The sequence below is a fragment of the Phocoena sinus genome, chromosome 2, assembly GCF_008692025.1.
Source record: "Phocoena sinus isolate mPhoSin1 chromosome 2, mPhoSin1.pri, whole genome shotgun sequence".
NCBI lineage: Eukaryota > Metazoa > Chordata > Mammalia > Artiodactyla > Phocoenidae > Phocoena > Phocoena sinus.
Genome location: NC_045764.1, coordinates 86,551,939 through 86,577,578, shown reverse-complemented (window position 1 = coordinate 86,577,578; position 25,640 = coordinate 86,551,939). Strand labels below are relative to the sequence as shown.

At 39.8% G+C, this 25,640-nt stretch overlaps 1 protein-coding gene across 10 annotated transcripts in view; it reads left to right on the top strand.

Annotated features, from left to right (window-relative positions):
* SLC12A1 (solute carrier family 12 member 1) overlaps nt 1-25,640 on the top strand; it is a 93,457-nt gene that overhangs the window by 12,837 nt on the left and 54,980 nt on the right. For 6 of the 10 annotated variants that reach the window (XM_032621586.1, XM_032621587.1, XM_032621593.1 and 3 more), the window contains exons 5-10: nt 5,158-5,253; nt 5,788-5,883; nt 7,656-7,795; nt 8,848-8,958; nt 10,820-10,931; nt 13,151-13,278. In XM_032621586.1, coding sequence (XP_032477477.1) covers nt 5,158-5,253; nt 5,788-5,883; nt 7,656-7,795; nt 8,848-8,958; nt 10,820-10,931; nt 13,151-13,278 — 683 coding nt within the window. Of the gene's footprint in view, nt 1-4,525; nt 4,622-5,157; nt 5,254-5,787; nt 5,884-7,655; nt 7,796-8,847; nt 8,959-10,819; nt 10,932-13,150; nt 13,279-25,640 lie in introns of all 10 variants that reach the window. The other 4 variants (XM_032621589.1, XM_032621588.1, XM_032621590.1 and 1 more) reach the window with 4 other exon arrangements.

Below are 25,640 nucleotides of genomic sequence, written 5' to 3'. Positions count from 1 at the left end.
GGGCTCTTTTACTTTGCCTCTTTGACAATGTCTGTCAGAGAAGACAGGTAAAGTGTTAACTCCTGGGAGACTGGAATTTTCCAGCCTGCCAACCAGATAAATGCTTAAGTAAATATTTCATCGTTTCATAGAGTTTTAGGTGTACAAGTATACAGAGATACATTCATCTTAAATAATAGTATTCATATTTTGGGGCATACTGACATTCATCAGAATATCCCCCTTACGATTATTAGCAAAACAACACTGAACAAAAATAACTTGTGGGAAAATTGGTGAAACTGTGACTTGACTAATAAAAATGCTGAATTGTTGAACATTTTCCAGGGAAAACAGTGTTACTTGCAGGTACAAGTAGTAAGAAAACAAAGGTTAATAAACTATTGCCAGATAGAAGCTTAAAAAGATAGGCAAAAAGACCAAGATAATGTATATAACTATTGGTAATTTTGCTAAATGGAAATGGATGATGTTGAAATTATTTTGAGTGCTTATTTAATGTTTTTAAATATTGTATTTTATTTAAAGTATTGTTTCCTGTGGCAAATATTTTTATTGTGAGTATACCACTAAAATTTATATAAAAATTTATTTGAATTATATAAAAGTTTCTGATTCAATGTGATAAAAATTAATGATGTTCTACTCTCTATATGGAAAACACATTATAGGTTCACTTTGTGGGGGGCACACCTATAAATCATTAGTATCAAGAACACAGAAGTTCAGATGTGCTTTCAGATTCTACTCCAAAATGTGTCTCAATTCACATTTAAAAGGTACTTGGTCATTATTTATTGCCTTCGCTCCTCAAAACAGATTGAGAATCACCAGAAGACTTAATGCGAAAAAGAGCTGGAACCAGTTCCCATAGTTTTTCCTCTTTGTGTGTTTGGCAACTGCTGGGCTCCTGACAAAGGGCTTCTTGCTGGCTTTATGATGCATATCAAATGAACACTTACAGCCTCAGGGTCCAAAATAAGTATATGCTATTCCATGGAAAATCTGCATCTTAATATTGCCAAACTGTTGCTCCAGGGTTTCATGCAAAATTAGTTTTTTAAGGGCAGTTTAGTAACTTATTGAGATCATCAGGAAACATTACTTTGTTTGGAGGTGTGAGTGTAGCCCAGGGCAGGAGTGATTCTTTTTAATGCAACTTATTTAAAATCCGTATGTTTGGGTAAAAATCTGAACTTTAATCAGATCTTACATTATTCTTCACAGTCAACCCAGTTTCATGTTTATTGCAAAATTGTAGAATATGAAGAATTCTATCTTCTGCTAAACTGTTTATTATACTTTCAGACATCAGTATTGTTTTAATAAGGATCTTTTATTTAAGTAGTCAAATCCAACTTCAGAAGAGAGTAGAGTTCTACCTAAATGGGTGTCCAGTGGGTTTTCCTTTGAATGGAGGTTTTTTGTTTTTTTTTTTATTCCGAGAAAATAGACTTTAGTGAGTAGTAGAAACTTACTATCACCCTTACTCCGTTTTACTGGACTTTGTCATGAACTTAAAGCTGAAGGAGTTGATTAAGTCACCATCTGGGTCCAAACTGGGTCCCCTTTACTGGGAAAGAAGACAAACACGTACAAGCAGTACCCCCTTCTGGCTTTGGGGGTAGCCTGGGGAAGAAACCTGAATATACTTTCAAGCTCAGACCCTGGGGAAAAAGCCAGAAGGAAGCTGTAGCCAGGAGTAATGGTAGCTACAGTCCTTGGGTAACCATCTGGGGCTATAAGTTCTGGCTGCCTTGTCCCCAAAAGCAATTGGTAGAATGAGCTGATAATGCCATCTAATTGTTCTCTGTCTTGACCATCTTGGCTGGGGCATGATGGTATCCAATAAACTTAAACATCAAGCAAGGAAGAAGGGCATGAAAAGCAAGTACGACCTGAAGCAAGTCATTTATATTTGGTGTGTTTCACTGTCTCATCTGAAAATTAGGGAGCTGGATTAATTGTTTCCCAATCAATTCTTTGAAGAACGTTGCTGAACAGGCAGACACAAATTGCGATTGGCTGAGGGTAGCTCAACAATAATCTTCAGACCATGGGGTGCATAACCATTACCTGGGAAGATAGTTACAAAACTGCAGAATCCTGGGATTCACTTGGAAAGATCCAAAGTCAGTAAGTCTGGGCATTTTTAATAAGCACCCCAGGCATTTCCTGAAGCAGGTGGTTCAAGGACTGAAGTTTGAGAAAACTATGAACTGAATGTTTTCTAAGCTGCTTTTGCCCTGGGATTTTATGTTTGATTGTGAGAGGGAAGCAAATCCCTTGCTGTTTAAATGCATACAACTTTGTTCCAGGATTTTAGACAGTTTACAGAAATATATATGATGCCAAAGGATAAATTAAGAATTGTGTGGAAAATAAAGGCAAAGGGAATATAAGGGGTAGGGAAATAATAAAAGTCAGAGTAGGTTTAATGTCATGAAATGCAAACTATTTGGCTCTCTACTGTTGCTGGGGTGAGCTAAACATTTGGTATCAAACTTCCTCAAAATAAAGTTGAGTTAAAGTGCAAAAAAAAAAGAAGTCACCTTTACTGGCACACAGACTTGAAGTTGCACAGTGATGTAGAGGCGACGCTCACCCCAGGATCCCTGCAAAAGATACAAAGAATTTAGTGCAAGCATTTCTTATAACACCAAATGTGCAGGAATCTATAGGGGCCAAACCAATATAGTCTAAGTTTGCATCTCATACCCATGGTTAGCCTCTTCCTCTGCACTTTAACTGTAAAATAGCCTAGAAACTTCTGCTAGAGCCAGGATATAACTGGAGGCATCAAAAGAGCCAGCTTCCGATACCTCATTCCCATTTCTGTCCTTAACATCCTTCCACTTCCCCTTTTTCTAGGGCATGGCCAGAGAGAGCGCAGCCTCTCCTGGCTAACTGCCCTTTTTATCATCCTTGGAACAAGCGAGGCTATCAACAACAATTATGAAGCATTCACTTTATGTCAAGGAACACACCAAACAGACCTAGGCAAGCACATTCTGGCTGGAGCCAGGGTGATTTCAGTGCCTACAAGTTCTCCCTGAATTTAAGGTTGATCTCCACCGAGGAGGGTAATGTAGGGGAGGAAAAACTGTTTTCCCTCTACTCATCTTAGGCTCATTGCCTAGGGCCCTGTAAAGTAGACTGACAACACACAGATTAACAAGAGAAAAACAATCAGAAGTTTATTAATATGTGCATCGTGCATGCACATGGGAATCTTTAGCACTGAGTAACTCAAAGGGGTGGTTAGAACTTGGGCTTATACAAGCATCTTAACAGAAAAACACATTTTTAGAGAAGTAACAAGACAAAGGAAAAGACTGAGTTTCTAGAGTGGCACATTGTGGGAAGGCAAATACATGGGGGAACTAATGGAAGATAAGGGCTAGTTAGTAAAGTCTATATAGATTCCTCTAGTACCATCTCCAGCTGTCTCCAGTCTCTAGCTGATAACTGTCCCCAGTATAGAGGAAAGAGGAGACGCCATTACAAATCTATGTCCTGCCTTTAGGCAAATAAGCGGTATCTTCTTCTTTTCAACTGTCTTTAGCTCAAAATAATCCTTATGCTAAAGTGGCAAATTTTGGGACAGCATATTCTGCTACCCTTCAGTGTCCTTCTAGCTGTGTATTTCCTGAAACTGAAAGCAGCCTTGCTTTCCTCTGAATTCTGGTCTACTTTCTCCCTCTCATAATAAATGATTCTGAACCATAAGATCTTTGAGGGCAGCTTTTTTCATTTTTATTTTTCCTTGCATTTCACATACCGCCTAGCACAGCTGGATATATAGCTGGCTTTTAATAAACAATAGCTGTTATGACTATTGTGGATTTGATCAAAAAGCAGTGCCATTGATTATGTGCTGTGTTCTATGCACTATGCTACTTTACTTTACACATGCATTCTGTCTTTATACACGCCACTACTTTCTTTATACACGGCCACTTTACACGCGCATTCTTTCTAATTTCATTGTCATTTTTGGCTCAGAAAATAGGTAACTTGCCAGAGTTCACATAGCCAGTAAGTAAATGTAGTTTGATTTGATTCTTTCTACTTTACTCATCTGCCAGATGAACAATTTTCTATACTATATGTAATTTCCCACTCCTACACAATCGAATATACATAAAAAGATACTTCCCTGGAAGGATGAACATCTACACTCTCGTAATATTAACAGTTTGGGATTGTTCAGACCAATTATTATGTTTATGGGTGTCTGGAACTTCATAAACAGTGAGGTTCATGTTGAATTTTGACCAGCCATAGCTGTTCGGTTATGTGAAACTTTGCACTGCACAGCTTAGGTCTTGAGTTTCTTGGATCTGTGCTACTTCAGGCAGAAAACTTCAATGCTGGGCATTTCCTCTGTGGTGATTTCCAGACCAACTTGTTAAACTCAAATGTGGTCCTTTGGTGATTACTCTAGACTTGCTGGCTTTTATGTAAATGATCTAATGGATTATTCCACCATTTAATTGCCTTTATTTTTCCTCTCTCAACTGAGGTCTTGGTGTGATTATCATCGGCTTAGCCGTGACAGTGACTGCTATCACTGGTTTATCCACCTCTGCTATTGCTACAAATGGATATGTCAGAGGAGGTAATTAAACCTGTGACCCGCATGATCATTTGTAAGGTAAAGGCAACACAGGCTCAAATAGTTCACCACTGACCTTTCTGGAGTGTTTTCAAAGGTAATCCAAGTTGGTTCATTTTTTTTACCCCCTGCCAGGCAAAAGAGATGCAAGAAAAATGGAGAAGGATTTAACCTTTGTCAAACTCCCAACTTTCTCATTCAGGTTCCTCTCCAGCAAGAGAGAAGGTCAAATGTTATGTTTTCTCTTTTCGCAGCCAGGGTGGTTTCTCTCCCAGGACACCAGCGTCAGTCAGCTTTTCCTTTCCAGGGCTGCATTTTAGATTGTGTTTGCTTTTGGAAACCATCCTTCATCATAATGAGCAGTTCTCCAACTTGGTCTTTACGCCAGGCAAACCCGTTTCTCCTTAGCACGAAGGAACTCCACTGGGGCCCAAGGCTTGGATGTGAACACTTAAATTCAAAGCAGTATAGTTTGCAGCAGTAGGGAATCCAAGGAAGAAAAGTAAAATGTAATATCTTCTGTCTTTCATTGCTAACAGGTCTTGGAGTTCTCATAATTCTTCTTTCCACCATGGTAACTTCTATTACTGGGTTGTCAACTTCTGCAATAGCAACTAACGGGTTTGTTCGTGGAGGTAAAATTTCTAAGATATCTAAATGCTCTCATCACTTGCTACGGGTAGGCAAAACCTTTTTATTATACTTCTTTTTGGTGGGAACAAGAAAGCAGCCCAATGTTCTTGAAGCCTGGCTAACTATGTGGATGAGCTGGACACAGAAGGAAACACAAGGTACTGTGCGTATAGTCCTGGCCTACTCTCGTCAGCTGTGGTCTCTTTTCTAATGGTCCTCTCTGGCACGTTGCAGGTCCTGATTTCCAGACGCTCAAATTCCTTGGGTAAATGCTTTATTTCTCAGGCTACTGCACACCTCTTGCCGGTGTTTCTTGGGAAATGACTTCTCGACACAGCTTCAGTTTTAAAGTTTAGTACATTTCAGGTGCTTCCTAGACCTTCCTAGACCTAGACGGAATGGGATCTTTTAGAACGTTTCAGGTTTTTCATAGGGAGACTGTTCCTTCCTTGACAAGATTCAGACGGCTGCCTCCTGAAGTACTGGTGACTTCTTGAAGTACTGGAGCCAAACACCTTTCTTGGGGGATTTTTCAGGTCTTGGAGTCATCATCATTGGCCTGAGTGTGGTAGTGACAACACTCACAGGTATTTCTATGTCCGCTATTTGCACAAATGGAGTAGTAAGAGGAGGTAAGCCAATTCATGTACTTACGGCTATAAGCTTTGATTATGTAGTAGTGTCTAGAGTTGGTTTAATGTTGGAAGTAAAATTTGTACATTGATACTTAGTCCCCAGAAGCCCTAAAACAAAACAAAATAATCCAAAATTTAAACAGCAAGGCATGATTCTTTTCCACTAAAATTAAGAGATCTCCAGAAAAGATTTTTTTGGCCCACTTCCTGTGATTAAACATGTTTATAAAGTAGAGAATGACCAGGTGTCTAGAAAGAAAGCATAGAGTATTAGAGTGAAATAAACGGTTTCTTTGTGCCTTGGACGGACCCCACTGGCTCTCTCCCAGGGCCCCTCAGAAGGGGTCTTCTCCAGCACCCCAGCTGACACCACTGACACTTCCCACTCAGTGAGCCTTCAGAGTTCACCCCAACACTATGCTCCTAATGGCCAATCAGCTTGAGAAGTTTCTTAAAAAGAAAATAAAAACAAATAAAACAAAGAGTTACTTTCAAATCATCCAGGAACAAGCAGGCCTGGGCAGAGAATGAGGGGTTGAAGCTTGTCTTATTGTTCTTCTAGCTTCCTTTCTTCCCCCTCCAATTCTGTTTTGGCTCCTGGGGTCTCTACTTGGGTACCTTATCCAGATCTCCCTACCCAGGGCCTTCTAAAACACCATCCTACCTACAAAACAGCTCCTCTCACAGCTCCTGCCTGTCTCTCATTTTGACCAAGCCTAGTAACTTGCTGTTAACTTATTTAATGTAATCAGGACAAAGAAAGTCATGGGGATTTGCCCCACCCAAATAAAAGTTTACATTTTTAGAGAGGATGTTGTCGTCTTAACCCAAAGGAGTCACTATGGTGGAGGAAACAGTGAAAACTTTTCAGTGAAGGATAATTTTGGCTGTAGATATGTGTGTCCAGTGTCATTCCTTTACCAATTCTGTCTACTTCTAAGGCTAGCTCAGTATAGGAAGTCATTGATTCACTACGGTCTGTGATAACACCTAGTTATCTAGGCCTTTCAACATCTAGTCATCTTAACCTTCAGTAACATGCTCTCAGAACTCTTGAGGTAGTTAACTATTCTGGCTCAGTCTTTCCTGTGCCCAGAAGTATACAGCCATGAGCAGAACCTTCTTTTCAAGGTCCAAGGGAGAAGCAATCGTTCCAGGCCCTCCCTACCTTACTTCCCATTTGCCACACCCATACACATATGGGTATTTGGCAATAACCATGCCTTCTTGAGCTAAAACCATCAAAACTAAGTCTGATTTATAGAGCGGATAATCCATAGCACTATACAGGTACCTTTTTAATGTAGTACATGTGTACCAGTAATTATACCAGAAAGCAAGTTAGAATGACAATGATAAACTTTATCCACTTCATTCTCTGCCTGGGCCTGCCTGTTCCTGGAAATTTCAGATATGAAATTTTACTTCAGTTACATTATTAACTTGAACTCTCCAATGAAGTTTTTTAAAAGACAAAGAATTTGTGGGGTAAAGTTTGCTGTATTCTTATTAGTAGCATTTGTGTATTATAGGTTTCAATAAATTGGATTTTACTTAGAGTAGTTCTATTGTAGATTATATACAGAATATAAGGCAGGGCTAAGTTATTCATTACAGTGAACAAGATTTCTAAAATTACTAGGATTTATAATATTTTTATTAGAATAATTAGTATTTTAAATGTTCTCAGACATTCAAAATTATTTGGTCATACAAACTAAATCCTCTAAAAGTTCCTCAGTGTAAAGCATGTTCATTTCTTGTTTCAGGTGGGGCCTACTACCTTATTTCCAGAAGCTTAGGGCCCGAGTTTGGTGGGTCTATAGGCTTGATCTTTGCTTTTGCCAATGCAGTGGCTGTTGCTATGTATGTGGTGGGATTTGCTGAGACTGTGGTAGATCTTCTTAAGGTAATTAAAAGCTTTTCTTTTCTTCACCCAAGCAAGATAATTTGGTTTATTTTGCTTTTTCAGGGCACTAGGGGATATCACTATGGCAAGATGAGAGCAAACAGATTTATTCTGCAGAATGTGGAAGCTGAATATAGTTGAAGGAGCCCTAGGCTTGGCATCAGAACTGGCTCAGAGTCCTGGCTCTCACACTTACCAGCTGAGAGATTTTGGACCAGTCCCTCTGTTCATCTGAACCTTGTTTTTCAAATCTATAGTATGGGCTAATAATATTGTTTATGTCTTTCACAGAAATGTGGTACAGATCAAATGAAATAATGTACATGAAATAGAGTGTAAAATATGAAAGAAAAGATAATGGGAATTATTGTCAGCAGCAATATTACTATTATGGTTATAGATTTCCAAAGGGAAAGAAAGTTCAAACATTAGAAGAACTCACTGCGGGAAACTGGGCCTTTTTTAGTTTAGGTGCCCCATCTGGATGGTATATATGTGAACACATTAATTAGCTAGTATATGAGCTAACTTCTAGTCCTCCTTTCATGGTAATGATAGCAGACACTGAATTCAATTGGTACCTCTACTTGAAAATTAGATGAATAAATGAGTGGATTATAGTTCATAGTTTGTTCTTTAATTGAGTAGCATTTATTTTTTTTTTTTGATATTCACATTGGAAACCACTCATTTTTATTCTTCTAAGATTCCCCTTGACACATAAAAATAACTAGTCATTCTTCTGAAACAAAACATGATATTTGTATGTACCCATATTTTTACTTAGTGCTACAGTAGATTTTAAATCTGTGCCTAGAATGAATCCCTAAAATTTGTAGCTCCTAACCTTGGCTATCAAAGGCCTATTATCACAGGAAAAAATTAATTTAGATTCTTTATCTTCTCCAATTTATGAGCATTTCATTTTTCCATTATCCTGTGTAGCCCCAGACATTAGTGCATGGTATCTCTTCTTACTGTTAAATTCTACAATAAGACATATAGGCAAAAAAAGCTTCTAACCATTTTAGTGATTTTTTTTTTTGTTCCAGGAGAGTGATTCGATGATGGTGGATCCAACCAATGACATCCGGATAATAGGCTCCATCACAGTGGTGATTCTTTTGGGAATTTCAGTAGCTGGAATGGAATGGGAAGCAAAGGTGAATTTCTCAAAATGATATTACCAACAACTGCTAGTCAGCTTCCCGAACAAATTGCAGGAATAGAAGGAACTCCATATTCAAAAAGAATTGCTATTATTACTTTCTATGATAAAAGGAGCCAGGTCAGTGCTCGGTGGAACACCAAGCCCTCAAAGCACGAAGTCCAGGCAGTCCAGCTCATGTGATCAGGCCTGTGCTTTGCCCTTGATGCTATAGTAACAGTAACGGAGCCAACAAGATTACTGCCATCTTCACACCCTGGTATCCCCTTCCAAGCTGGCTGTGAGTGCTGAAGCCCACAAGAAATGGCAAGTGTGTTGGGAGAAAAGAACAGGCAGAAACTATCATTCCCCTCTGAAATTCAGTACTCCAGCAGCAAATTTGAGGGCATCAGAAGCCCTGGAACTAGAGAATATCTGGATTTAACTATTAGTAAATCAGTTAGTAAATTTCTGAATGATGGAGAGCATGTCTTTTGCTTGCTTTGTAACTCTCAACAGTGACTAGTACAATTGAAACTCCTATGTTCCTATGTGCCTGGAGGTGCAATAACGAGACATCAAGTGGTCACCAGAAATGGAAAGATAGCCAAAGCCTCCCACTTACATAAGGCAATAGGAAACATTCCCACCTGGCACTTATTTCCAGATTATGCATTCATACATTAAACAAAAATTGACGAAGTGCTTATCATGTGCTGGGCATTCTGCTAGGCACTGTATATTCATTTGTGACCCACACAGGCACAATCCCTGCCATAGTTGAGCATATGGTCTACGGGGAGCTGAGTAATAAACAAGCACATAAACAAGTAAATATAGAATGGTAAATTGTGAACGTGCTATAAAGTAAATAAACAGGGCACTGAGATAGAAGGTAACAGGGGGAACATACGTCAGATTATTCCCTGAGGGAGGCAGTGTAGTTTCATGACAGTAGAAGGTAGAATTCAGAGCTCCAGCTCTGTAGTTAGAGTGGAGTTGAACCTGGTTTATGTCTATATGACCTTTAGTAAATTACTTCACCTCTCTGTTTCTCAGCTTCTTTATCTTTAAAATGATGATAGCAGTATTACCTACTTCATACAGTTGTGGGTGGAATTATTTACCTGAAAGAATATTGGTAAAGTTAGATGTGCATCTGTTGTATTGTAAGCCCTCTGTGAACATTAGCTGTTATTGTTTAGATTCAGTGATCAAGAAAGGCCTCTCTGAGGAGGTAACTAACACATAATGGCTGAGAGGAAAGATACAGTTTTGCAAAGTATAGGGAAAAGTGTGTTTCCAGCAGAGGGAACAGCATATGGGAATGCCAAGCCAATAACCTCTATGAAATGTCAGATGGACTAAAGAACAGTGATTTGGCTGGTCAACCCTGCAGACCGCTTATGCTGGGCACACACTGGTATGGTAGCCCAACGTCAAGTACACTAGGCATCATGGGAATTCTATGCATCATTCTGTGTTCTCATACTCCTTCTGCAGTTATTACTGGAATCCATAGGTGCTCTGCCTAGGAAAGAAACCAACTCTATCAGTGTTCAATCTTTTGGCTCCATTTATATTCTTAGGAACACTGCACTAAGTTACCCACTTAGTACTTGAAATGCTCTTGAAATGTCACCTTCAAGTGCCCAAGCACATGCACCCACTGAAAATGTAACATCTATACTCAGGCCAAATAAGGCTCATTAAGATGCCATTTTATGAGAACACACCTATTACCTACTTTCGATAGTAGAATCTTAACTGGAATTATTAGATAGGGTCTTTCTTCAGTGGGCACTTATGACTTTTATAATTATGTAAAAAGTCATTGAATAAATCTAATTTGACCTCCTGTTACTTTGTCATTCCAGGCTCAAGTGATTCTTCTGATCATTCTTCTCATTGCTATTGCAAACTTCTTCATTGGAACTGTCATTCCATCCAACAATGAGAAAAAGTCCAGAGGTTTCTTTAATTACCAAGGTACATATGACAAATAACTTGCTCTGCAATAAATGGTTCTCCATTGACTGCCCCCATCACCATCCCCATGATTCCTACCCCGGCCACGGGAATCCCAGTGTGATCCAGGGAAGAGCCTGGGGTTGGAGTCAGGAGAACCAGAGTGAGTCTCAATCCTGCTGCAAACTGACATGGTTGCTTCTCAGATTTTCCTGCCAAGGTCGGGGTGATGATAACAACTTCCTAAAGGGATTCTGAAAAGCAAGTAAGATAGCAGATGTTAAAGTGCTTTGGACACATCGTTGTCTCTGTCAAATAGTAGAAATAGAACTAGAGTGCATGTACAAGAAAGAGAACATAGCTCAGACAATGTGTCCAACCACTGAGAGCACTGAAGTCAAACACAGTCATTTTTTCTTCCTGCTAGAATTTTGTACCTTGCTTTCTTATAGCATTACCTAGTTGAGCATCACTGTCAAGTTTTCAAGCATAAAAGATTGTAGGAGTTATTAATATAGCATCTGTGATAATGGCATGGCACTGGTCAAAAATTTTGACTTCTCTCTTCTATTGTACTCTGCCTATCCACTCTTTCCTATCTTTCCACTCCAGTTTACTCAAGAATCCACTGCTGAGGGCTTTTTACATTTCCCTTCATTATTTACTCAGTTGTCAGTATTTGTTCCCTTTTTATATCACATCACTTCTTTCTTCCTGATTCTTTTTCTTTGTAAAATTTTCTTGTTTGCTTTGCAAATCCTTTTCCTTTTGATTCTTTTCCCTTCTTCCAGTTCCTGCTGTAATTTTTGTTTTAAATTTTCTTTCCTTATTTTTGCATCATCCTAGATTCTTTTGTTCATATTTTTCTTCCTTTTCTTTCTTTGTTTTTCTTCTACATTGTTCCTTTTCTTTTTTTTAAGTTTTTTCTTTTTTTTTAAACTAAGTAATTTTTTGGCTGCATTGGGTCATTGTTGCTGCACGTGGGCTTTCTCTAGTTGCAGCAAGCAGGAGCTACGCTTCACTGCAGTGTGCAGGCTTCTCACTGCGGTGGCTTCTCTTGTTGCTGAGCACAGGCCCTAGAGCGCACGGCCTTCAGTAGCTGTGGCGTGTGGGCTCAGTAGTTGTGGCTTGCGGGCTGTAGAGCACAGGCCTGGTAGTGCTTGTGGCGCACGGGCTTAGTTGCTCCGTGGCATGTGGGATCTTCCCAGACCAGGGCTCGAACCCATGTCCCCTGCATTGGCAGGCGGATTCTTAACCACTGTGCCACCAGGGAAGTCCCTGTTTCCTTTTCATTTAAATAATTTGGTGACAACCTGTGGGATGTTATTATTTTATGACTAAAGCTCCTCCCTCTCTCTCTCTCTCTCTCCCTCTCTCTCTCTCTCTCTCTCTCTTTCTCTCCATATATATGTATTATATACAAAGAGAGAATATATATATATAGTCACCTATACATGCGAATTTGGTATAAGGATCTAAGATCCAACTCTAGATACAGGGGCAGGGAGGTTAGTACATTAGTAAAAAAAAACTCTAAGGACTTCCCTGGTGGCGCAGTGGTTGAGAGTCCGCCTGCCGATGCAGGGGACACGGGTTCATTCCCCGGCCCGGGAAGATGCCACATGCCGCGGAGCGGCTGGGCCTGTGAGCCATGGCCGCTGAGCCTGCGTGTCTGGAGCCTGTGCTCCACAACGGGAGAGGCCACGGCAGGGAGAGGCCCACGTACCGCAAAAAACAAACAAACAAAAGAAAACAAACAACAACAACAAAAACCTCTAAGATAGCCTCACCCACAAGTTTCTCCTACAATGCTTTTTAAAAAGGCATAGAAAAGCAGTGTGCTGATTAAGGTGCATATATATGTGAGAATGTAGCTGTGTGTGTGTAGGGCAATGTTGTGTGGTATATTTGTGAGTATGCCAGTAGGGTCATGAGAGAATTTTCCATTTCCTTCTTTTTCAATCTTCTAGATTCAAAGAAGGTAGACAGCATGTGTCTCTGTTTGCATGAAAATTATTGATTTTTCAGGGTTTGTCCTAGAGATCTAAAACCTTCTGACATGTATTTTGACTCTTGGCAAATATTCACATGAGGTTCATCAGCAGTACACCAATATCTTCAAGCTCATTCCATTTAGATTATAGGGACACTGCATTTAGGGCTATAGAAGCCAAATGTAACTTTATCTCCTACCTGTGAAGAAAGTCTACATGATAATTTTCTCATTATTTGTGTTGCAGCATCAATATTTGCAGAAAACTTTGGGCCAAGCTTCACAAAAGGTGAAGGCTTCTTCTCTGTCTTTGCCATTTTTTTCCCAGCAGCAACTGGGATTCTTGCTGGTGCCAATATCTCGGGAGATTTGGAGGTATGTTGTTTCCTCTGCTTTGTAATTCTGCGAGGTCATGGTGCACTTGGGCAGGACAAGGAGCTATAGACATCAGCAGTCACCATGTCTCTCTATAGATTTCAAAACTGTAAGATTTCTGTAAGGTTTCCTATTTATTTAAAAGTTCTCTCTTTAATGATACATTTTACTGCCAAACTATCCTATTCCAGATAGTTCTTCCAAAAGTCTTATTCAGTGATATCAGAAGGACAGAGTATATTGACAGTGTGTCATATTTCCAACAAAATGAATATAATTCAGTGAAAAAAAAAATCAGAACCGGGCTTCCCTGGTGGCACAGTGGTTAAGAATCCTCCTGCCAATGTAGGGAATACAGGTTCGAGCACTGGTCCGGGAGATCCACATGCCACGGAGCAACTAAGCCTGTGCACCACAACTACTGAGCCTGTGCTCTAGAGCCCATGAGCCACAACTACTGAAGCCCACGTGCCTAGAGCCCGTGCTCAGCAACAAGAGAAGCCACTGCAAAGAGACACCTGCGCACCGCAACGAAGAGTAGCCCCCGCCCGCTGCAACTAGAGAAAGCCCTCGCACAGTAACAAAGACCCAATGCAGCCAAAAATAAATAAATTTACTTTTAAAATATATCAGAACCACCCTTTCTCTTTTAAACACATAATGAATGGAATATTCAAGAAAAAACAAAAACAAAACCAAATCACTTTATTACTGAATACTTATGTCATTAAATTCAGAGGTACATTCACTCATTTAATAGGTATTTATTTAGCAGTCTACTCATAATATTCTATGTTAAGTACTGTAAGGAGCATTGTATTAGTTAGGATATTAGTTTCAATGTATTATAAAAGGCCAAGAACAGTGACCTAAATACGACAGAAGTTTGTTTTCTTAGTGCGTAAAAATTCAAGGCCGTAGGCCATCTACTGGAATAAGAAAGGTCTGCGCCCAAAGGTAGCCCAGAAAACCCAGATGACCTCTCTTGTATTACCATTACCTTGGGGTTTGCCCTCATCTTCAAGGTCCAAGAAGACTGATCACTTCCAAGATCACATTCCAGTCCATAGGAAGGGGGTTAAGGAAGTAAGAGCAAACAGTCACTTCTGTTGACATTCCATTGACCGGAATTTAGTCTCTGTGACCTTACCTAGTTGCAAAGAAGACTGGGAAATGTAATCTCTAGTTGGACAACTATATCACCAGATAAAATTTTAGGGGGTTCTAGTATTAAAAGGAGGAAGGTGAAAATGTATATTAGAGGACAATAAATAGTCTCTACCACACGTGAAAAAAAGTAGAAGACACAGGTTTTACCTCAATAAGTTTATAATCAACTTTGGAAGACAAGAAATATTTGCAAGAGTCATCAGGAGATAGGTATAAATGAAAACTGAATGCATTGTCCAAATTCATTATGAAATAAAAATAATGAAGAAATAATTACATTAGGGATGATTTTCTCAACAAAGTAACTTTTGAGCAGGAACTAAAAGCAAAGGCTGGATACTGACAACCGGTCAGAAAATATAAGGGTATCCAGGAAGAAAAAACAAAAGAACAGACAGGAATGGGAAAACTGTGGGACAGTAAGGAGTCTCTCACAATTCAACTGAAGAAGGCTTGACGGGCTGGGTAACCTTATAAGGTAAGGAGAAAGGCCGTTGAAGGGACCTGAGCGAGAGAAGCTTACCCTAGAATATAATCCCATGAAAGTGGGGACTTAGCCTTTGGATTTGTGCACTGCTGTGTCCTTACAGCTAGGAAAGCTTCAAAACATATTTATTGAGTGAATGAATAAAGGCATTTAGATTTGTTATATTAAGGACCGCGGTGCCATGGTAAATTCTTTTTGTTTTTTTTAACATCTTTATTACAGCATAATTGCTTTACAACGGTGTTAGTGTCTGCTTTATAACAAAGTGAATCAGCTATACATATACATATATCCCCATATCTCCTCCCTCTTGCATCTCCCTCCCGCCCTCCCTATCCCACCACTCTACGTGGTCACAAAAATACCCAGCTGATCTCCCTGTGTATGCGGCTGCTTCCCAATAGCTACCTATTTTACATTTGGTAGTGTATATATGTCCATGCCACTCTCTCACTTCATCCCAGCTTACCCTTCCCCCTCCCCATGTCCTCAAGTCCATTCTCTATGTCTGCATCTTTATTCTTGTCCTGCCCCTAGGTTCTTCAGAACCATTATTATTATTTTTTTTTTTAGATTCCATACATATGTGTTAGCATACAGTATTTGTTTTTCTATTTCTGAATTAACTTCACTCTGTATGACAGATTCTAGGTCCATCCACCTCACTACAAATAACTCAATTTCGTTTCTTTTTATGGCATTGTATATATGTGCCACATCTTCTTCATCCATTCATCTGTCAACGGACACTTACGTTGCTTCCATGTCCTGGGTACTGTAAATAGAGCTGCAATGAACATTGTGGTATATGACTCTTCGAATTATGGTTTTCTCAGGGTATATGGCCATTAGTGGGATTGCTGGGTCATATGGTAGTTCTATTTTTAGTTTCCTAAGGAACCTCCATACTGTTCTCCATAGTGGCTGTCTCCATATACATTCCCACCAACAGTGCAAGAGTGTTCCCTATTCTCCACACCCTCTCCAGCATTTATTGTTTAGAGATCTTTTGATGATGGCCATTCAGACTGGAGTGAGGTGATACCTCATTGTAGTTTTGATTTGCATTTCTCTAATGATTAGTGATGTTGAGCATTCTTTCATGTGTTTGTTGGCAATCTGTATAACTTCTTTGGAGAAATGTCTATTTAGGTCTTCGGCCCATTTTTTGGATTGGGTTGTCTGTTTTTTTTGATATTGAGCTGTATGAGCTGCTTGTAAATTTTGGAGATTAATCCTTTTTCAGTTGCTTCATTTGCAAATATTTTCTCCCATTTTGAGGGTTGTCTTTTCGTCTTGTTTATGGTTTCCCTTGCTGTGCAAAGCTTTTCAGTTTCATTAGGTCCCATTTGTTTATTTTTGTTTCTATTTCCATTTCTCTAGGAGGTGGGTCAAAAATGATCTTGCTGTGATTTATGTCATAGACTATTCTGCCTATGTTTTCCTCTAAGAGTTTGATAGTGTCTGGCCTTACATTTAGGTCTTTAATCCATTTTGAGTTTATTTTTTGTGTATGGTGTTAGGGAGCGATCTACTTTCATTCTTTTGCATATAGCTGTCCAGTTTTCCCAGCACCACTTATTGAAGAGGCTGTCTTTTCTGCATTGTATACTCTTGCCTCCTTTACCAAAGATAAGGTGACCATATGTGTGTGGGTTTATCTCTGGGCTTTCTATCCTGTTCCATTGATCTATATTTTTGTTTTTGTGCTAGTACCATACTGTCTTGATGACTGTAGCTTTATAAGAGTCGGAAATCCGGAAGCCTGATTCCTCCAGCTTCGTTTTTCTTTCTCAAGATCACTTTGGCTATTCGGGGTCTTCTGGTTTCCATACTAATTGTGAAATTTTTTCTTCTAGTTCTGTGAAAAATGCCAGTGGTAGTTTGATAAGTATTGCACTGAATCTGTAGATTGCTTTGGGTGGTATAGTCATTTTCACAATGTTGATTCTTCCAATCCAAGAACATGGCATATCTCTTCATCTGTTTGTATCATCTTTAATTTTTTTCATGTGTCTTATAGTTTTCTGCATACAGATCTTTTGTCTCCTTGGTAGGTTTATTCCTATGTATTTTATTCTTTTTGTTACAATGGTAAATGGGAGTGTTTCCTTAATTTCTCTTTCAGATTTTTCATCATTAGTGTATAGGAATGCAAGAGATTTCTGTGCATTAATTTTGTATCCTGCTACTTTACCAAATTCATTGATTAACTCTAGTAGTTTTCTGGAAGCATCTTTAGGATTCTCTATGTATAGTATCATGTCATCTGCAAACAGTGACAGCTTTACTTCTTCTTTTCTGATTTGATTCCTTTTATTTCTTTTTCTTCTCTGATTGCTGTAGTTAAAACTTCCAAAACTATGTTGAATAATAGTGGTGAGAGTGGACAACTTTGTGTTGTTCCTGATCTTAGAGGAAATGCTTTCAGTTTTTCACCATTGAGAACGATGTTGGTTGTGGGTTTGTCACAGATGGCCTTTATTATGTTGAGGTAAATTCCCTCTATGCCTACTTTCTGGAGGGTTTCTATCATGAATGGGTGTTGAATTTTGTCAAAAGCTTTTTCTGCATCTATTGAGATAATCATATGGTTTTTCGCCTTCAATTTGTTAATATGGTTTATCACATTGATTGCTTTCAGTATGTTGAAGAATCCTTGCATTCCTGGGATAAACCCCACTTGATCATGGTGTATGATCCTTTTAATGTGCTGCTGGATTCTGTTTGCTAACATTTTGTTGAGGATTTTTGCATCTATGTTTATCAGTGATATTGGCCTGTAGTTTTCTTTCTTTGTGACACCTTTGTCTGGTTTTGGTATCAGGGTGATGGTGGCCTCGTAGAAGGAATTTGGGAGTGTTCCTCCCTCTGCTATATTTTGGAAGATTTTGAGAAGGATAGTTGTTAGTTCTTCTCTAAATGTTTGATAGAATTCGCCTGTGAAGCCATCTGGTCCTGGGCTTTTGTTTGTTGGAAGATTTTTAATCACAGTCTCAATTTCAGAGCTTGTGATTGGTCTGTTTATATATTCTACTTCTTCCTGGTTCAGTCTTGGAAGGTTGTGCTTTTCTAAGAATGTGTCTATTTCTTCCAGGTTGTCCATTTAATTGGCATAGAGTTGCTTGTAGTAATCTCTCATGCTCCTTTGTATTTCTGCAGTGTCAGTTGTTACTTCTCCTTTTTCATTTCTAATTCCATTGATTTGAGTATTCTCCCTTTTTATCTTGAGTCTGGCTAATGGTTTATAAATTTTGTTTATCTTCTCAAAGAACCAGCTTTTAGTTTTACTGATCTTTGCTATCGTTTCCTTCATCTCTTTTTCATTTATTTCTGATCTGATCTTTATGATTTCTCTCCTTCTGCCAACTTTGGGGTTTTTTGGTTCTTTCTCCAATTGCTTTCGGTGTAAGTTTAGGTTGTTTATTTGAGATGTTTCTTGCTTCTTGAGGTTGGATTGTATTGCTATAAACTTCACTCTTGGAACTGCTTTTGCTGCATCCCATAGGTTTGGGTCATTGTGCTTTCATTGTCATTTGTTTCTGGGTAGTTTTTGATTTCCTCTTTGATTTCTTCAGTGATCTCTTGGTTATTTAGTAGCATATTGTGTAGCCTCCATGTGTTTGTATTTTTTTACAGATTTTTTCCTGTAATTGATATCTAGTCTCATAGCATTGTGGTCAGAAAAGATACTTGATATGATTTCAATTTTCTTAAATTTACCCAGGCTTGATTTATGACCCAAGATATGATCTAACCTGCAGAATGTTCCTTAAGCAGTTGAGAAGAAAGTGTATTTTGTTGTTTTTGGATGGAATGTCCTATAAATATCAATTAAGTCCATCTTGTTTAATGTATCATTTAAAGTTTGTGTTTCCTTATCTATTTTCATTTTGGATGATCTGTCCATGGGTGAAAGTGGGGTGTTAAAGTCCCCTACTATGGCTGTGTTACTGTCGATTTTCCCTTTTATGGCTGTTTGCATTTGCCTTATGTATTGAGGTGCTCCTATGTTGGATGCATAAATATTTACAATTGTTATATCTTCTACTTGGATTGATCCCTTGATCATTATGTTGTGTCCGTCTTTGTCTCTTGTAATACTATTTATTTTAAAGTCTATTTTGTCTGATATGAGAATTGCTACTCCAGCTTACTTTTGATTTCCTTTTGCATGGAATATCTTTTTCCATCCCCTCACTTTCAGTCTGCATGTGTCCCTAGGTCTGAAGTGGGTCTCTTGTAGGCAGCATATATATGGGTCTTGTTTTTCTATCCATTCAGCCCATCTATGTCTTTTGGTTGGAGCATGTAATCCATTTACTTTTAATCTAATTATCAATATGTATGTTCTTATTACCATTTTCTAAATTGTTTTGGGTTTGTTATTGTAGGTCTTTTCCTTCTCTTGTGTTTCCTGCCTAGAGAAGTTCCTTTACCATTCGTTGTAAATCTCGTTTGGTGGTGCTGAATTCTCTTAGCTTTTGCTTGTCTGTAAAGGTTTTAATTTCTCTGTTGAATCTGAATGAGATCCTTGCTGGGTAGAGAAATCTTGGTTGTAGGATTTTTCCTTTCATCACTTTAAATATGTCCTGCCACTCCCTTCTGGCTTGCAGAATTTCTGCTGAAAGATCAGCTGTTAACCTTATGGGGATTCCCTTGCATGTTATTTGTTGTTTTTCCCTTTCTGCTTTTAATATTTTTTCTTTGTATTTAATTTTTGATAGTTTGGTTAATATGTGTCCTCGTGTGTTTCTCTTTGGATTTATCCTGTATGAGACTCTCTTTGCTTCCTGGTCTTGATTAACCATTTCCTTTCCCACATTAGGGAAGTTTTCATCTATAATCTCTTCAAATATTTTCTCAGTCCCTTTCTTTTTCTCTTCTTCTTCTGGGAGTCCTATAATTCGAATGTTGGTGCATTTAATGTTGTCTCAGAAGTCTCTGAGACTGTCCTCAATTCTTTTCATTCTTTCTTCTTTCTTCTGCTCTGTGGTAGTTATTTCCACTATTTTATCTTCCATGTCACTTATCCATTCTTCTGCCTCAGTTATTCTGCTATTGATTCCTTCTAGAGAATTTTTAATTTCATTTATTGTGTTGTTTATCATTGTTTGTTTGCTCTTTAGTTCTTCTAGGTCCTGTTAAACATTTCTTGTATTTTCTCCATTCTATTTCCAAGATTTTGGATCATCTTTACTATCATTACTCTGAATTCTTTTTCAGGTAGACTGCCTATTTCCTCTTCATTTGTTTGGTCTGGTGGTTTTTACCTTGCTCCTTCATCTGCTGTGTGTTTCTCTGTCTTTTCATTTTGCTTATCTTACTGTGTTTGGGGTCTCCTTTTTGTAGGCTGCAGGTTCATAATTCCCATTGTTTTTGGTGTCTGTCCCCAGTGGCTAAAGTTGCTTCAGTGGGTTGCGTAGGCTTCCTGGTGGAAGGGACTAGTGCCTGTGTTCTGGTGGATAAGGCTGGACCTTGTCTTTCTGGTGGGCAGGTCCACATCTGGCGGTGTGTTTTGGGGTGTCTGTGCACTTATTATGATTTTAGGCAGCCTCTATGTTAATGGGTGGGGTTGTATTCCTGTCTTGCTAGTTGTTTGGAATAGGGTGTCCAGCACTATAACTTGCTGGTTGTTCAGTGGAGCTGGGCCTTAGCATTGAGATGGAGATCTCTGCGAGAGCTTTTTCCGTTTGATATTACATGGAGCCAGGAGGTCTCTGGTGGACCAATGTCCTGAACTCGGCTCTCCCACCTCAGAGGCACAGGCCTGACACCTGGCCAGAGCACCAAGTCCCTGTCAGCCACACCGCTCAGAAGATAAGGGAGAGAAAAAGAAAGGAAGGAAGGAAGGATGGAAGGAAGGAAGGAAGGAAGGAAGGAAGGAAGGAAGGAAGGAAGGAAGGAAGAGAGAAGGAGAGAAGGTGAGAAGGAAAGAAGGAAAGAAGGAAAAGAAAGAAGGAAAGAAAGAAGGAAGGAAGGAAGAAAGGAAGGAAAATAAATTTATTGAAATAAAAAATTTTAAAAATTAAAAATAAAAAAATTTTTTAAGTAATAAAAAAGAAATGGACATACAGAACCCTAGGACAAGTGGTAAAAGCAAAGCTGTACAGACAAACTCACACAAAGAAGCATACACATACACACTCAGAAAAAGAGAAAAAGGAAAAAAAAATCTATATATATATAAAAAAAGGGGAGGGAGCCACCAAATCAATAAACAAATCTACCAATGATAATAAACTCTAAATACTAAACTAAGATAAACATAAAACCAGAAACAAATTAGGTACAGAAAGCAAACCCCACGTGTACAGTTGCTCCCAATGTCCAACGCCTCAATTTGGGGATGACTCGTTGTCTATTCAGGTGTTCCAGAGATGCAGGGTACATCAGGTTGATTGTGGAGATTTAATCTGCTGCCCCTGAGGCTGCTGGGAGAGATTTCCCTTTCTCTTCTTTGTTCCCACAGCTCCTGGGGTTCAGCTTTGGATTTGAACCTGCCTCTGTGTGTGGGTCACCTGAGAGTGTCTGTTTTTCACCCAGAGAGGACGGGGTTAAAGGAGCAGCTGATTAGGGGGCTCTGGCTCACTCAGGCCAGGGGTGGGTGTGTGTGTGGGGCGGGGGAGGGGGGTGGGTATGGAATGCAGGGTGAGCCTGCAGCGGCAGAGGCCAGTGTGACGTTGCAACAGCGTGAGGAATGCCGTGCGTTCTCCCGGGGAAGTTGTCCCTGGATCACGGGACCCTGGAAGTGGCGGGCTGTACAGGCTCCCAGGAGGGGAGGTGTGGAGAGTGACCTGTGTTTGCACACAGGCCTCTTGGTGGCTGCAGCAGCAGCCTTAGCGTCTCACACGCATCTCTGGTGTCCGTGCTGATAGCCGCGGTTCGCGCCCGTCTCTGGAGTTCGTTTAGGCGGTGCTCTGAATCCCCTCTCCTCCCGCACCCCGAAACAATGGTCTCTTGCCTCTTCAGCAGCTCCACACTTTTCCCCGGACTCCCTCCCAGCTAGCTGTGGCGCACTAACCCCCTTCAGGCTGTGTTCACACAGCCAACCCCAGTCCTTTACCTGGGATCCTACCAAAGCCCAAGCCTCAGCTCCCAGCCCGTGCCCACCCCGGCGGGGGAGCAGAGAAGCCTCTCCGGCTGCTGAGTCGTGGTCGGCACCAATCCTCTGGATGGGAATCTCTCCTCTGCACCCCTGTTGCTGTGCTCTCCTCCGTGGCTCCGAAGCTTCCCTCCCACCCTACCCCCAGTGAAGGGACTTCCTAGTGTGTGGAAACTTTTCCTCCTTCACAGCTCCCTCCCCGAGGTGCAGGTCCTGTCCCTATTCTTTTGTCTCTGTTTTTTCTTTTGGCCTACCCAGGTATGTGGGGAGTTTCTTTCTTTTTTTTCTTAACATCTTTATTGGAGTATAATTGCTTTACAATGGTGTGTTAGTTTCTGCTTTATAACAAAGTGAATCAGTTACACATATACATATGTTCCCGTATCTCTTCCCTCTTGCGTCTCCCTCCCTCCCACACTCCCTATCCCACCCCTCTAGGTGGTCAGGTCTGAGGTCTTCTGCCAGCGTTCCGTAGGTGTTCTGAAGGAGCTGTTCCGCATGTAGATGTATTTCTGATGCATTTGTGGGGAGGAAGGTGATCTCCATGTCTTACTCCTCCGCCATCTTGAAGGTCTCTCCATGGGAAATTCTTGAGCAGAGATATGGCATAAAAAAATAGTATGCTAAGGCTCAGAAAAATTAAATAACTTGTTCAAAATGATTCAAGTTGTAAGCAGTACTGCTTGGCCAAATTTAGCTCTGGATGTTGAGCTTCTGGTTTCTCCGATTTGGAAAAGTATCAGAGGTCACTGATAGACATTTCTCTAAACTGTAAGACCACATTTAAATGAAAAAATATTGTGCTTTCTTTAGACGCCTCAGAAACAAGTTTTTATTATTAGATGCTTAGTAGTCAGTTCAGCTCAACCAACACGTATTACTTATACCAGGCACCAGAGGAGCGAAGAAGAGCTTGCTTGATCCTTCTCTCGAGGAGCTCATGGTCTGAGAGAGAGACAGATTAACTCTATATGGGTCATAGAAAAACAAGAACAAAATCTTGTGCAAGGGAAAGATGAAACAGTAACTGCCTGTCCCCAAAGAAGTAAGGGAAGTCTTTCAGAGGAGGGGACACTCAATCCAGATTTGAAGGGATGAATAGGAGTTCATCAATAGGACAAAGAAGGGAGGGACATTTGGAACAGTAAACAAGGACCATAAACAGGCTCAGAGAAAGATGCTGCTGACGGAAATGATTTTATGTGTGGAGTGGGGTATGCAAGTAAAATCTTTTCATCAATATATTAATAAACGTATTTATAAAGGAACTTCTATGTGTCCTAGGCACTCTGGGAGTAAGCAAAGAACTAGAGGATATCCCAATCTAAAAAAAAGGCAAGGCTTAGAATTCCTTTATCCCAAGATAAGTGTTAACTTGATTTAGGATTGCTGTATTAGTAAAGAATTTTATTTATCTATCAATCTGTACTGAGAAACCTCTGATTTTGAGTTTACATTGTAAAGAAAAGGAGTTTACATGTAAAGATGTCCTATCATGATTTTTAGGGCACATGTGGTCATAATATTGTTGTAAAAAGTTGCATTTTTTCTATTTAAAAATACTTTGGTGATTTTACAATTAAGTTTAACTTTTAGCACATACATTACTGTATACTGTCATGGAGAACTCAGAAATCCTTTAAACTACTGACATTGGAGTTTGGATATTATCCCACAACTAGCTAGAGACACTAAGGAAGTTAGATCAGAGAGTACCATGATTAGATACTCATTTTAAAGAGTTTGCTAGCAGCTTGTGAGGGATGGATTAGAGGGTGGGGGGGTGATAGGTAGGGAGACCAGAGGCAGAAGATCAGTTAGAGGATATCACAGTAGTCTGGAGAAGAGATGACATGAGCCTGAATTAAGGCCATGGCAGGGAAAATGGATCAAAGTGGTCAGCTTTGGTTAGAGTTAGGAGAGGAAATGGAAAGGATGCTTTTTTTTTTTTTTTACTATGATCTGCTGCAGGAAAACATTATATATCACAACCAAGTGCCTACATGCAAAAATTTCTCCAAACAGTTCAATACTTTATTACAAATGATGTCTCCTGATATTTTCACATCAGTTCCTTTCTACTGTATTCTTTTCATGCTGGCTGTAACCTAGTGAATTGATTCCATGGTGAATAGAAGCTCAGATTTGGCCATTGGGGTTGAAATGGCGGAAGGACAGCAGAGGTGAGATGTCTAATGGGTAGCTACATTTACAAGTCTAGAGCTCTGTAAAGAAACTAGGCCAGGACTGGAAGCCACGGCATGGATGAGTCCATCCAGATCTGGGTAAGAAGGAGGAGAGCAGCAGACCAAGGTAGCACCCAGGGGATATTCAAAATATAAATGGTAGAAAAGGAGTCCACAGAGAAGAAAAAGAAAGAGCTAAGAGGTAGGTGAACTCAAGAGAAAGTCAAGAGAGGAGAATGCTATGAGAAGTAATAATTAACATGATCAAAAGCCAGAGTGGTCAAGCATGTTAAGGACTGAGAGGTGACCACGTGTTGGGAAGTGGCAAGGAAGCCTCAGAACTTATAGATAATATTTCTTTCTGAGAGTGAAACTAGAACATATTAGATTCAGTTCAACTTAGTAAACATGTATTGTTTATACACTATGAGGGTATGCAAGACTCTACTTCTGCTCACAGCCTCAGAATCCTTCTCAAGATGGCTCTTCAGGCTGCCAGTGACAGTTAACAAGCATTAGCACAAGGGGATGCTACAAGGTTCCCATCCTGAACCTTCTATTTGTTAACACAGTATTGATGATCTGTAAATATGTGCCTGGGAGAGGATTTGGGAGGTACCCAGGTCTAATCAGGACAGTTAAGATGCAGTTTCAGAGATATAAGACTAGGATATGGTTGACACTCAACCAGCAGCAATCTAGTAGACTGCACTCTGAAAATATTTAATAAAGAAAGGTGAAGGAAGGTGAGCTTTTGGGTTACTGCTTGAGGGACGAAAATTAACATTTAGAGTGAAAACTAAGAATCTATGTCCTGAGCCCTGTCTAGGGGAAATGTATCCAGAGCAGACAACGTGAGTATATGACCAGACATTAAGATACTGACATGCCGATTTATATCAGGTCAAGTTTGACCCTCGTGTGAAGTCCTAAATAAGTAAATTTAGAGCTCGTAGCAGATAGTTCTAAACATAAACTAAGTGTTCGTATTTTAGGTATAAGACTGCTGTCCATCTTCATACCTCTTTTCCTTTCTTCCCACTTAACATCAGTTCTTCACATTTCACTCAGATCCCAAGAAATCCTTAATCAATAAAATAAAACTTGAACATACCGTGAATGAGATTGAGTGGAGTCGCTTTCAGCCACGCTTGCCTTCTTCTTCCTTCCATGTGCTACTCAGTTACACACACTTGCCACATCCTCTTTGAGACAGTAGTTTGGAATGAAGAGGTTGGATATGTCTGTATCCGAACAAACCATGTGTGCAGATATTCCTACAAGGATGGGAAGGAATGAGTAATTACAGAATGGCTCCATAGGGCTGGCTTACTCCCCTGTGGGGGTAGATTTGCTTGGTTTAGTTAACATTTCCAGCTGTCAGGTTGTGTCTGCATTCACCATGAGTTGATTT